Below are 14,959 nucleotides of genomic sequence, written 5' to 3'. Positions count from 1 at the left end.
TGCCCAGCTTCAAGTCATCCAATAGCCTGCCATCTCAAAGGATAGGGGTCCTTTGAGATGGGGGAAACCCCTGGTGCCATATGACCCTAAATACACTTTACATCTCAAAGGATCATCTAAGGGAGATGATTTTTGATCCCGAGCACTAGATATGTGGTTAGCACACTGAGCAAGCCAAAAAAACAGAAATGAAGTGATGTGGTCGCAACCTGTGTTTTTATAGGCATGAATAATTTGCATAATATGTTGCTCTGTACGGTTGTAGATCGATTTTTATTAGTTACTCAAAATTAGCATGCCAGGATGCTATTATATCAAATATTCACCTTTGGTGATCCTGTTCACAATAAAATATTCATGAAAACATTTCTGTTAATTTTGTCAAGCAGTGTATACATGCAGAATTAGAGAATTAAGTACATAAAGCACCATGAGAAATGTACAGAGAGGAGGAAAGAATCAAATTATATAAAGTGCATTATAAGTCAAAGAGTGAAATAAACTTGACATGAGCTGAGAGTGCAAATAGCAAATGACTGAGGCAAGAAAAAACAGTGGACTCTTATAAGAGCAAAAAACTAGTCTCAATTAAAGGAAGGAGAAAAGGCAAGTGCACCATGGGCTAAAACAATGCTTTAAGCCCTACAGAAAAAAAGCATTCTATGTACATAAGTTTAATATATTGTTTAGATTTCATACATTATTTAGTTTACATAGTGCAAGGGGAAAAAAGGACCCATGATGTCCTGTTGATAATTTATTGAACTGTTTGTAGAGATAGGAAGATTATAATTCAACTATATAAGGAAATGTGAGATCATACTTGGAGTACTCTGTCCAAGTATGGAAGACACATTAAAAACAAAAAAGTTTACATCCTTGAAAAGGCCCAAGGATGGTAGGTGCACCTGATACAATCAGCAAAAGGGCATCCATATATGAGCACACTGAATATGTGGGCTATAGATCTCTCTAAGCGACTAGGTAGCTCAAATAGGATTGGACTAAGGCTCATAAGGTGCAGAGAGAACAATAGTAAAATAAATAAAAGGAAAAATTTTCATGGTATCAAATGATGCTAGAACCATAGGGCATAAATTTAAACTAACAAGGAAAGAATTATAAGCTTTAATGTAGAAAAGTTTCCATTAGCCAGTGTGTTATTGGTATCTAATGGAAAAAGTAAACACACAAATGTAGCATTTTTTTTCCTTCCTCTAGATTTCTTGTACTTTAAGGTCAATAAATATCACAAAGAAAAATAAATATGTAAAAGGAATATTGCTAAATAAATCTGGCTATCCTTTTGATGAACACAAAATGAACAACCACTAGGAAAGACAATGTGTGCAACAAATGCAATTTGCAAAGCAAGCATTGGTCCACTGAGTATTGTATACAGATTTGAAAATCTTCGTTTAAGAATACAAAACCTTCTGGAAAGAGCAGAAAGGGGTGTGTGTATAGAGAGAGACTTCAGTCCCACAAGGTATGTTTGGAACTAGACATTTATGTGGATCTAACTAAGGTATTCATTTAAAGAGTGGTTTTCAACCGGGGTGCCGCAACAACATTCCAGGGGTGCCATGTAATTTGGGTTTAAGTTACTAAACTTTTTTAAAAATTTATGTTTATTTCATTATAAAAAGGTGTACAGTATTATTTTAATTTTGTGGTGATCTATAATTGGTTTACTTAGTACCTCTATATAAAGAATAAAATTATTATATACTCTATATATATATATATAATTTGTATTATGAAATGTAATTTTTATAATTATATTATTGTAATAAATATCGTATAATATATATATATATATATGTATATACACATATATATGTACTATTATTTATACACACACACACACACACACACACACACACACACACACACACACACACACACAGAGAAAATCAGATCTAACAGGCATAAAATGGAGTAGGGGTGTCGCAAAACAAAATAAATTACATAGGGGTTCCATTATTAAAAAAAAGGTTGAAAACCACTGATTTAAAGGGACAAGTAAATTAAATGCTAAGAATACTTTCCTCTTCTGCTGTATTTTACAAGGGGATATTGATTTAAATTGAGAAAGGATAACTGATGGATATATAGGAAAAGTTGTCTTTAGCTAACTTCAGTAACACAATCTCTTCTTATGCTGAAGAGGTTCAGTGTAGGAAGTTAATCCAAATTTAAAAAGGGCTTGGACAAGCACTTAGAAGAAATAGGTTAATGAAGTGAGTAAAGGTGATGTCAGTTATTTATTTTTTTCTGATTCTGCATAAGCTTCTTTGCATCATTTTGCCAAGACTAACACCAGACAGAAACCTGATCCTGCATGGCTGTAAACAAAGCCATGTCAATATATGAAACAATGAAGCAACTGTGTCAGGGGAAAAGGGAAGAATGTCAAGTGCCAGAATCAGCATTATTGAAGTGTTATTGTTGTTACGTGTAACAGCAATGTGTATTAACAAGTGTTACTGATAAACAGACACATGAATTCAGAATTTGTTGTATTTATACAGAAAATCAGCAGATTAACATAATACAAATAACTACTTTCAAAGCAACTTCAAACCACTGTTCTGAAACTAGCTCTTCATTTGTAGTCAAGGTTAATACAATATAGTACCTACCTGATTCATTCCGGCATTTACAAAAAGAAGAGATGGATCATTCTTTAGCACAACAGGACTTGACTGAATATACTTATGATCATGCTTATTTACAAAATAGTCAAGAAATATCTTTCTTATCTCAGAAGATGGAAATCTCTCATGTTGATGTCTTCTTTCTGAAGAATCATGTCTTTTCTGATTGAAGTGTGTACAATGAGAGCAAGAATAAACATACCAGGTAATTCTTTGGCAAAACCATGCTGATGATGAAGGAATGGTAGCCCAATTGAATCGTATCATACTGCTATAAGAAAAATAAATAGATAACTGTGCAATCTCAAACACAATTTATTTATTGCATTACTTCTGGACTTTATATCTTTTTGTAATTTATATATTTTGCAAGAGATTCATTTATTTATTTATGTTTTTTTTTAGTGTTGTTAACTTTCTGTCACTTGTACCTGCAATTTAAAAAATGTGTTCATATGGTGTCTGTGAGACATCACACTTTGTTTTAATTATAAAAAAAATTAATTTTTAGCTTTTTTACTAAATTGAAAAAATGGTCTATTAATTACAATTTGCTAAACTCATTTAAAAAATATTGAAAGAAAATAAATGAAAGAAACCAATAATAAATAATAATACAAAAAGATTTGATATTTTTTAGGAATTTTCAAGTTCACTCATCCCCAATATTGAGGTGTGAGTGAGCGACCGTGTATTTTTGTTGGCTGTTTGTGTTTAGCCAGCAAAACCAGAATTCTTCTATAACACAATTAAACACCTGTCGCTGACATCTCACATATACTACGTAGGAGTGGGAATTTCCTAGAAGAAAGATAGATGCTTTTGCTTGCTTGGTATCTGTTAAATGCTAAACAAAAAACTTTGTCTCGTAACTCACAGAATATCAAAATGAAACCAGAAAACACTGTATAACCAGTTTATGGCTGTTGGTGGGCAAAGGTAAAAGAGAGGATTTGATTTCATTTACAAATTTTAAAAAAATAACAGAAATATTTTAAAAAATATCATCTGTTAGATGCCATAATAGCAGCTGAAGGTTAAACAAAGCAGTTCAAGGTATAAAAATACATGCAAATACATGTAAAAAAAAGAACATTAAATATATTTCTTTTTCAGGCAAAAATATTATAATATTATAAGAAGTTAAATGAAATAAATACATGTTACACCATGGAAGTAAATTTTACTTTTATTGAAGTGTATAGAAACAGCCAATTGTGTTAAGTGTAGCCTGATGTGACACCACTTCAATAAACATATTAAAACTTACCCACATGGGGTGAGAGTGTATTCCTTTTTTAACTTCTTATAACAACTAACCAAGTATCATTCCCCTTTCACACAAAGTTATGTATATATTCCATCTAAAAGAGACTGGTCCAAAAATGTGCACATACGTTTGGTAGGCATTCCTGCTTTCAAACCTTTCTAATTTTCATAGACAAAGATATAACTTGGCCACATGGAGTGGAAGCAGTTACCCCAGGTGCACCCTTATTGGGGAACACTAAGGTGGGGGGACAAGGCTGGTCACCCAAATGATAATTTAACATTAACAGGAAATTTGTGTATATTTCAAATGGGGAACAAAAAGTTCAAAGATTCTTTTTTGTTTAAAGGCTATTACGAAAAAGTTCTTTTTGTTTAAAACACAAAAAATATGGAACCAGTTATGCCTCTGACTATACGTTGTCTAGCTGTTTCATCCTTTAAAAATTCATTTCATTTTGAAATTTATCTCTATTCTAGGCAGAAAGTTGGTAATTATGTGTATGTTTCATTTAGCAATGTCATAATGCACCAGTGATATGAATACTACAGGTTAGCACTTGGTAGGTTAATTTTCATAAGGAAATGCATTTGTTATATAAATGTTAAAAACGACTGATCATCCTTGAAAGAGTGAAAAGGTATGTTACTTTGTAGATTTGATGGTACATATTCTTTTGTACATACAAAGGGTACTAGGAAAGTTTTGCAATACAGCTTTGTTTATTTAATTTTTTCAAAGTAATTTCCTCTACATTCAATACACCTCTCCATCCTCCGAAACCAATCTTTAAACCAGTTCTGCCAAGTTTCACTAGGGAGTAAAGCACACTCGTTGTCCCAAGCCCGTAGAAGGTCCTCATCACTGGAAAACCGCCTCCCTTTTAGCTTCATTTTCACATGCGGGAACAGTGCAAAGTCGCAGGGAGCAAGGTCTGGACTGTAGGGAGGGTGCTCGAGAAATTTCAGTCCTGTCGTGGTCAAATAGTCGGTGCAGGCTTTGGCGCGGTGAGCTGCAGCATTATCGTGATGGAGGTACCAGGTGTCCATTCTTGACTTTGGCCGCAGGTTCTTCATAGATCCAATGACTTTAGGCAGGCATTGTTCAGTATACCACTTAGCTGTGACTGTCTTCTGCGTGTCCAATACGACACGTTCCACAATTCCACTCGATTTGAAAAATACAGCTATCATTTTCTTCTTTACAGATTGGGATTTTCTGACAATTACGGGTGTGTCGTCTTCATCAAAGACCCAAACTTTGTTTTGAGCCTTGGTCGGCAGATCGTAATAGTACAGCCAAGTCTCATCACCTGTCACGATGTTGTTCACATACCGAGATTGTCCCTTATCAAACTTTTTTAACATCTCCCAGCACCAAGTCACACGTCCTGTCATCTGCTCTTCAGTCAGTTGATGCGGCACCCAGAGAGAACAAAGTTTCTTCACGTGCAAATGATCTTGCAGAATCGAACGAATTGCTGGTGCATTTAGGCTCAAAGTATCCTCTATCTGTTGGTAGGTCACTCGCCTGTTTTCGTCAAGCATTTTCCTCACAGCAGTAACGTTTTCCTCCGTAACTGACGTTCGTGGCCTTCCCGGCCTCTCAGAATCCTCCAGAGTGAAATTTTCCCTTTGGAATTCTCTATACCACCTGAATATCGTTGTACGATGTGGACAATCATCATCTAGTGCAAGAGTCATTTCTTCTAAGCACTGGTCTATGGTTAAACCACGCACGAAATTATACCGCAAAACTGTCCTTATCTCATTTCGTGACCACGATGCCATCGCAAGCACTTTACACTCTCACTACTAATGAATAACTGAGCCCATCGACTTGGCGCGGCAGCTACTATGCACGTATGAACGTGTCTCAACATGCAGCAACAAGCAGCTTCCTGTGATTCATTGTTGCGTCATATTGCAAAACTTTCCTAGTACCCTTTGTATATGCAGATCATCCTCACACTGCACAGTTCACATATGCATTTTCTCACTGGAAATATTTCTCATTACACCTGCCTTTCCTATTAGGAATGTATTTCACATAACAGGGAACACATTTATTATAATTCCAATTTACATAACTACGGGAAACTACTGATTTTCCATTCAATAAGAACCGCATGTTTTAGAAAGCAAATTTTGAAGAAAAAAAAAGATTTTATTGCACATATACAAAACAAAAATTCACAAGTACTTATTAAAAAAAGGCTGAACTCCAGATTATGGGTACACCTTGTCACCATCTTGCGGGCATGGCCAAATTCAGGATGGATTCAAGCAAATTAAACATGGGCTTTTTTACAAACATTCATTTTTGGCTAGTGAAAAAAGGTTAGGTTATGCCAGTAATTCGGAAGGGATTCAAGCAAAAGAAGTCACTTCCTCTGCAGGTGTATCCATAATGTGGATTTTACCAAACAAAATATCAAATTTCATCCTATATTACATGAATAATTCAATAAAAACTGATTAAACATGAAATTAGCAGATCCCTTAGGGCCATGGACAGAGCTGAATTTAGACATGACAAGACAATATCATTATACTGCAGCAATAATTCAGACACAGCATGGGTTTGTTAAGGGAAAGTCTTGTCTGACAAATTTGATAGGATATTATGATGTGGTTACAAAGGAACTGGATGCAAAAAATAATTTTGATATCATATATTTGGATTTCAGGAAAGCTTTTGACACTGTTGTACAAATTGGAGCAGAATGGTATTAAGGGTAAGTTGCTACAATGGATAAAAGGATGGTTAAGTGGGAGAAGACAGAGGTGGTAATCAATGGGTGCTGCTCTTCGTGGACTAATGTTATTAGTGGTGTCCCACAGAGTTCGGTGTTAGGTCCACTGTTGTTTTGTATATTTATCAATGATATTGATGAAGGTATATCAGGCTTAATGTCGAAGTTTGCAGATGATACAAAGGTTGGCAGGGTTGTTAATGACAGTAATGGCAGTGTGCTACTGCAACAGGATCTAGATAATTTGGGCAGATGGGCTAAGAAGTGGCAACCGAAGTTTAACCTTGACAAATGCAAAGTACTGCATATGGGTAGAAGTAACCCCAGAGAAATGTACCAACTGTGTGGTACTACACTTAAGGTGGTAGAAAATGAAAAAGACCTGGGAGTAATTGTGCAGTCAGATATGAAGTTTTTTGAGCAATGCAGACAGGCTGCCAGGGCAGGTCATGGGGTTTTGTCAATGATATATAGGAATTTTGCTAGCAGGGAGAAGGAGGTGATTGTCCCTCTGTATAAGGCAATGGTCAGGCCCGCCTTGAGTACTGCGTACAGGTCTGGAGGCCTCATTTTAGGAAGGATGTAGATTTACTTGAGCGTGTACAGAGAAGGGCAACAAGATTGGTGAGGGGAATGAAGGGATCCTCTTACCAAGAGAGGCTCAAGTTCTGCAAATTGCAGTGGCTGGAGACTAGGCACCTGCACGGTGATCTGATTGAGGTATATATGGCCTTGAATGGATTGAGCACGCTGAATTCTGATGGGATCCTTCCACTTGTTCAGATTACGAACCTAAGGGGGCATAAATTTAAATTAAGAAAGGACAGATGTAGAATAGATGTGCGGAAATTTGCTTTTAACCAGCGGGTGGTTAATTGCTGGTACAAACTTCCATCTGTCGTTGTGGAAGTTGATAGGTTGAATAAATTTAGGGAGGAACTGGGCAGGCATTTGGAGGGAATGGTGTGATTTTTTTTTTGGCTGATGCTGCATAAGCTCATACACTTGCTTTCTTGCATCGCATGCCACTACTACTACTATACATTTTTTTTTTTTTTTTTTTTTTTCCTGTTCACAAAAGGGAAGATTGCAAGGCTTCAATTCGGCCCGTAGATACCCTGTTTCTCCATACCCTGTTTCTGCATACAAGGAGCGAGGGAATGATACCAGCAGTGGGGAAGATGGATTGCAAAGTAGCAACACATACGACATACCCGATATTCTTCCTGATGAGGTAGAACATGCATTGAAGAAAATGAAGACTCGGAAAGCCCCGGGCGAAGATGAAGTTACTGTAGAGTTGTTAAAATTGGGAGGAAGAGACATAACACAAAAACTGGCAAGGCTCTTCACAAAGTGCATTAGAAAAGGTGTGATGCCTAAGCAATGGAATAATGCAATCATAGTTTTGCTGCATAAGAAAGGAGATAAATCAGAAATTGGAAATTATAGACCAATTAGCTTGTTATCCCATATCTACAAGTTGTTCACAAGGGTCATTACTAACAGATTAGAAAGAATACTTGATGAGAATCAACCGAAAGAGCAAGCTGGCTTTAGGACAGGATTCTCAACTATGGATCACCTTCACGTAATATCACAGCTAATGGAGAAAGCAAATGAATATAAAACACCATTATGCCTGGCATTTGTGGATTATGAAAAGGCATTTGACTCCATACAGCATAAGGCAATGTTTCGGGCACTGGAAAGACAAGGCATAGATACTCCATATATTATGATTTTGAAGAAAATATATGAGAGTGCTACATCCTTTATTAGACTAGACAAAGACAGTAGCAAATTTAAAATCGAGAAAGGAGTTCGACAAGGAGACACAATATCTCCGAAGCTGTTTACTGCTGCCCTTGAGGAAGCTTTCAGAAGATTAGACTGGTCGCAGAAAGGAGTCAATGTGAATGGAGAGTACCTAAACCATTTACGATTTGCCGATGACATTGTGGTCATAAGCCACGATCCCAAAGAATTAGAGGAAAATCTTAATCAGTTATGCACAGTTAGTAAGGATTTTGGACTAAAGATGAATATGGCTAAAACAAAAGTAATGATGAACAAGTATGCCACGGAAAGGGAAATAATGATTGAAGGAGCAGTAATTGAAAAGGTGGAGTCATATACTTATCTGGGACAAGTTATTAGCTGTAATAATGATAAATGGCTGGAAGTCAAGAGAAGAATAAATTTTGGATGGATAGCATTCAGGAAATATAGTCACATACTGAAGAGCAATATCCCAGTTTGTCTGAAACGTAAAATAATGAATCAATGTATACTCCCCACCATGACTTATGGAAGTGAAACTTGGGCACTCACCAAAAGAATGGAAGGGAAGCTAAGAACTACACAGCGAAGAATGGAACGAATTATATTGGGAATCAGACTGTTAGATAAGAAGAGAAACACATGGATTAGGCAGCAAACTCAAGTAAAGGACATTCTTATCAAAACTAAAGAACTAAAATGGTCTTGGGCAGGACACATAGCTAGAAGACATGATGACAGATGGACTAAGAAAATAACAGAATGGTACCCAAGAGGAGCTAGAAGAAAACCTGGAAGACAAAGGCGGAGATGGATAGATGAAATTCATGAGTTTGTGGGTAGTAAATGGATGGCCAGTGCTCAAAACAGAAGGAACTGGAAAGTTGCTGGAGAGGCCTTCATCCTGCAGTGGATTGAAAATGGCTGATGATGATTCTGCATGCCAACTTTCTACGTAGTGTTTACCGGTATGGACATGAGTCCCTCGTGAATAACATGATTAAATCCAAATATAAGTGAAACGCAGAAGGGAATATATTAACAGTAAGCACTAACATTCCAAGTATGTAAATAAAATAGTCGTATACCTCACAGATGTAACAATTACAATGTATTCCTGGGTTTAATTTAAACCCTCTTTAGCACTTGTGAAAACATACAGCTCGTAAATTACTCAAACATCAAATTATAAATTAAAATGAACACGAAACAATAGGTGACCTCTTATTCATTTATTTCAAAAAATACAACAACACAATGTATAAGTTAAACACTATACACCGTGTACCACATGTGAAACAAGCATAACAAGCGACACACAACAGTACTGTTTGCCATGATGCGAAATACTCGCTGCGTGACGCTTATGTTCCATTTAATTCGCAGTCCGCGCGTTCTTCAAGTAACAAAAAAATATATAAATAAAATTTCACAAAACAAAAAAAATTGGTGACTAGGCATTCACATAGCATTAGTAGCTGCATATGATGCAAGAAAGCAAATTAGTATTAGTATTAGTATTAGCTATATCAGCTATATGCTGCACCAGCCAAAAAAAAAAAAAAAAATTCTGAATTACCCTGAGAGAGAGAGAGAGTCAGAAGTAGAAGGGAATCACCAAGAAAGAGAAGAATGATGATATCCAGCTCAGGACCCTGGACGTGCCAAGCCCATACTCACCAGATATGAGCCCCTTTATACAAGATCAGCCAAAAAAAAAAAAAAAAAAAAGCCTCCCATTTCACCCATCCATTCGCACCAAACGTTTGTCTGGTTCTGCTTGAATTTATTTAAACATTAGCATTAGCATTAGCATTAGTAGAGGCATATGATGCAAGAAAGCAAGCTTATTCAGCATCAGCCAAAAAAAAAAAACACACACCACTCCCATTTCACCCCTCCGTTCGTTCGAAATACCTGTCCAGTTGAGCTTTAAATTTGTTTAGGCTATCAACTTCAACAACAAGTGATGGAAGTCGGTTCCACCAACCAACCACCCGCTGGCCAAAGGCAAATTTCCGCACATCTATCCGACATCCGTCCTTCCTCAATTTGAATTTATGCCCTCTGAGCTGATTATTCTGAGCAAGATGAAGAATCCCATTGGCATTGAGCATGCTCAAACCATTCAAAGCCTTATACACCTCTATCAGATCACCTCTCCGGTGCCTAGTCTCCAGACTCTGTAATTTGCAAAACTTAAGCCTTTCTTCGTAAGAGCAACCCTTTGTTCCATTCACTATTCTTGTTGCCCTTCTCTGTACCCGTTCCAGCAGCTCCACATCCTTCCTGAAATGAGGCCTCCAGACCTGTATACAGTACTCAAGATGTGGCCTAACCATTGCCTTATACAAGGGAATAATCACCTCCTTATCCCTGCTAGAAAAATTCCTCTTTATCATTGACAAGACACCATGAGCTACTCTTGCAGCTCGTCTACACTGCTCAGAGAACTTCATATCTGCCTGCACAATTATCCCCAGGTCCTTTTCATTCTCCACCACTGTCAGTGTAGTACCGCAGAGTTGATACGTTGCTCTGGGGTTACTGTTTCCCATATGTAGTACTTTACATTTGTCAATGTTAAACTTCATTTGCCACCTCTCAGCCCATCTGTTCAACCTTTCCAGATCCTTTTGCAGCAGCATAGCGTCAGTAGTGTCCTTAACAACCCTGCCAACCTTTGTATCGTCTGCAAACTTGGACATTAAACTTGATATCCCATCATCAATATCATTCATAAACACCGAAAACAACAACGGACCCAACACTGAACCCTGAGGAACTCCACTAATAACATTAGTCCACGTTGAGCAGTGTCCATTGATTACCACTCTCTGTCTTCTGCCACTCAACCATCCCCTTATCCATAGCAGCAATTTGCCTCCAATGCCACACTGCTCCAATTTGTGCAGCAGTCTTCCATGTGCAACAGTATCAAAAGCCTTTCTAAGATCCAAATATATAATATCAAAGTTATTCCCTGCATCCAGTTCTTTTGTGACTACATCATAGTATCCAATCAAATTGGTCAGGCAAGACCTGCCCTTAACAAAACCATGCTGCGTCTGAGCTATAACTGAATTCTTGTCTAGATGATCCTGCAGTGCTTCTTTAACCAGTGCCTCCATTAATTTACCTGGAACAGAAGTTAAACTAACAGGTCTATAATTACTTGTGTCAGCCTTTGATCCTCCTTTGTGAATTGGGGTTACATTTGCACATCTCCAGTCTATGGGTACCTCCCCTGAGTCCAAAGAAGCTCTCATAATTATGGCTAGGGGTTTGCTTACTTCCTTTGCTGCCTCCTTTAATATAACTGGATAGATCCCATCCACCCCAGGTGCCTTTTTTATGTTTATCCTCAACAATCTCTCCTCCACTTTCCTCTCAGTTATTACAAAATCATCCAGCTCACTGCCAATGTTTACTTTACCTACATCATTCTCCTTCCTGAATAACTCCTCATGCGTGAATGTAGATGCAAAATACTCATTTAAATTGTTAGCCACCTGAGCAGGATCCTCAACTGTTGAACCATCAATATCCAGTGGACCAATCTGATTCATCCCTTTCCTTCTTGAGTTTAAATATGTAAAGAACTCTTTTCTGTTTTTCTTTGCATCCTTTGCCAAGGATTTTTCGTAGCCTGCCTTTGCCTGCCTAATCTCCTTTGTGACTTGATTACAGACCAACTTATATCTATCATAGGCTTCCATGTCACCCATTAATTTGTATGTATCCCATGCATTTTTCTTCTCTGCCACATGTCTCATTAGTTCATCTGACAACCATTTAGGCCTAAACCTTGAACAATATTTCTTAGTTGGTATGTAAAGCCTGGTAGCCTCCAAGATTAGTTCCTTGAATGCCTCCCATTTTAAGTTTGCTGTTGGTAACATCATCAGTTGGTCCCACTGTATAGAATTTAAATACTGTCTCAGACCATCATAGTCGCCTTTACGAAAACAAAAACCCTTCCCTTTCCCTCTGATGGTAGTTACCTCCTTGAGTAAATCCCACTTCAACACACTGTGATCACTGCCACCTAGTGGTTCATTTACCTTCAGATTCTTAATGCATGAAGAATCACTACTGATAATCAGATCAAGAGTATTGCTCCCTCTTGTTGCCTCACGAACATGCTGATGTAGAAAACAATCATCCAATAAATCCACAAAAGCCTTGCTAGTGTGCGAGTGACCAACCCACAAATTCCAGTCAATATCTGGGAAATTAAAATCCCCCATTATAAGACTCTCTGATTTACTGGCCCACTCTATTTCCCTGTACAATATCTTATTATACTCATCAGAGTCATTAGGCCTATAGCACACTCCTACTCTCAATCTTGATTTCCCTATGCTTATGTCACACCAAACTTTCTCGACACTGCCCTGTCCATCGATGTCAACTGGCTTCACTTCCTTGGACTTTATGTGTTTCTTAATTAATAGCATAACCCCTCCTCCCCTCCTGTCCTGTCTATCCTTTCTATACACATTGTATTCCCCAAATTCCAGTTCCGCATTACTTATATCTGTGTGACACCACGTCTCTGATATCCCAACAATATCTGCCTTTGATGTTTTGAGCAATACCTCAAATTCATCAAATTTATTTACCAAACTCCTAGCATTGGTGTACACGCAGGTATACATGCACCTGTTTCTATTCTTAGCTACCCTAACACAACCCATGTGTTTACTTGTACCGCAATGACTCCCAGCAGTCTCTGAAATATCCTGCATCTTGTTTTTCAGGCTTCTGCTCATTTCAATAGAAGCAGTGCAAGAATCACTTCCACCTCTGCCAGTGGCTACTGTTAATCTATTAGTCCTTGTATCCCCCCCAACTAGCAGTTTTCCGACCCACCTAACACTGCCTCGACAGCATCAGCAAAAATTCTTGCACCCTTTCTATTTAAGTGTACTCACCAGATATAAGCCCCTTTATACAAGATCAGCCAAAAAAAAAAAAAAAAAAAGCCTCCCATTTCACCCATCCATTCGCACCAAACGTTTGTCTGGTTCTGCTTGAATTTATTTAATCTGTCAACTTCCACAACAACATATCGAAGTTTGTTCCACAACCACCCGCTGACTAAAGGCAAATTTCCTCACTGTCTTTCTACAGCTGTCTTTCCTCAATTTCAGTTTATGCCTCTCAGGTTCGTAATCTGAGCAAGAGGAACCATCCCATCAGCATTGAGCTTGCTTAAATCATTCAAGACCTTATACACCTCAGATCATTCACAGGTGCCAAGTCTCCAGACGCTGCAATTTGCAGAACTTCAGCCTTCCTTGATAAGAGCAATTCTTTGTTCCCCTCACCAATCTCGGTACCCTTCTCTGTATTCGTTCAGCAGCTGTCATACCTGCATGCAGTACTGAAAGTGTGGCTTGATTATTGCCTTCTACAAGGCGATAATCACCTCCTTGTCCCTGCCAAAATTCCTGTATAACATTGACAAGAGCCCATGAGCTGCTCTAGCAGCCTGTATGCACTCTCAGAAAACTTCATATCTGTCTGTACAATTATCCTCAAGTCTTTTTCATTCTCCACTACCTTGACTGTAGAACCTCACAGTTGGTACATCACTCTGGGGTTACTGCTACCCACATGCAGTACTTCGCATTTGTCAATGATTAACTTGAGTTGCTACCTCTCAGTCCACCTGCCCAACTTTTCTAGATACTGTTGCAGTAGCGTACTGTAATTACTGTCATTAACAACCCGCCAACCTTCGTATCGTCTGCAAACTTGGACATTAACCCTGATGTACCTCCATCAATATCATTACTAAATGCAGAAAGCAACAATGGGCCCAATACGAAACCATGAGGGACTCAACTAATAACATTAGTCCATGAAGAGCAGTGTTCATTGATTACCATTCTCTGTCTTCTCCCACTCAACCATCCCTTTATCCGTTGCAGCAACTTGTCCTTAATGCCATACTGCTCCAATTTGTACAGATCGGCTCTGACCTATCTGATTAGATATCCTGACAAAAATTCAAAATATGATATTAGGGTCACCCGTAACTGATTACATAAACCCGCATTTGTGTCTGAAAATGGCGTGTATTCTCTTGTTGATTTGTCTGTTTTGCTGGACGAAAAAAACCTAGTTTTGGGGGGGAAAACTTTGCTATCTACGCCTGAGACCGGCCTGACGTAGCCCAGTGGTCAGGGGCGAGAGTGCATAGCAGGTATTCCTTGAGTGGACCGAGGTTCAAGCCCGTGACTACTAAATACGATAAATATTTGTATTGACGATTTATTGTAAACTCTACTGACTTGCTTGTCGTGCCGGAGTATAAACAGAAAATTTATTTAATTCAGCCACGGAGTGAAAAAAGCCCATCAAGATTCCTCGCGTCATCGACGGTATTCGAACCAGGGGACTTTTCCACCCGGTGCGGGGGTTACAGTGACGTTAAACACTGTGCAACCCGCGCAGACAGTGTACCATGACACAAATTCAAAT

At 38.2% G+C, this 14,959-nt stretch overlaps 1 protein-coding gene across 2 annotated transcripts in view; it reads right to left on the bottom strand.

Annotated features, from left to right (window-relative positions):
• Nucleotides 1-9,671, bottom strand: part of LOC150079536 (alanine--tRNA ligase, cytoplasmic-like) — a 292,244-nt gene extending 282,573 nt beyond the window's left edge. Inside the window, exons 1-2 of one of the 2 annotated variants that reach the window (XM_090382564.1) lie at nt 9,556-9,671; nt 2,646-2,931 (exon numbers count right to left, since the gene is read on the bottom strand). In XM_090382564.1, coding sequence (XP_090238690.1) covers nt 2,646-2,927 — 282 coding nt within the window. In that variant the 5' untranslated portion in view covers nt 2,928-2,931; nt 9,556-9,671. The remainder of the gene's footprint in view (nt 1-2,645; nt 2,932-9,555) is intronic. The other variant, XM_090382565.1, reaches the window with a different exon arrangement.
• Between the last annotated feature and the right edge of the window lie 5,288 nt (nt 9,672-14,959).

The sequence above is a fragment of the Mastigoproctus giganteus genome, chromosome 10 (assembly GCF_048544385.1).
Source record: "Mastigoproctus giganteus isolate SK-2022 chromosome 10, ASM4854438v1, whole genome shotgun sequence".
NCBI lineage: Eukaryota > Metazoa > Arthropoda > Arachnida > Uropygi > Thelyphonidae > Mastigoproctus > Mastigoproctus giganteus.
Note: the sequence above shows the minus strand (reverse complement) of the source record. Positions and strands in the feature narration are given on the sequence as shown.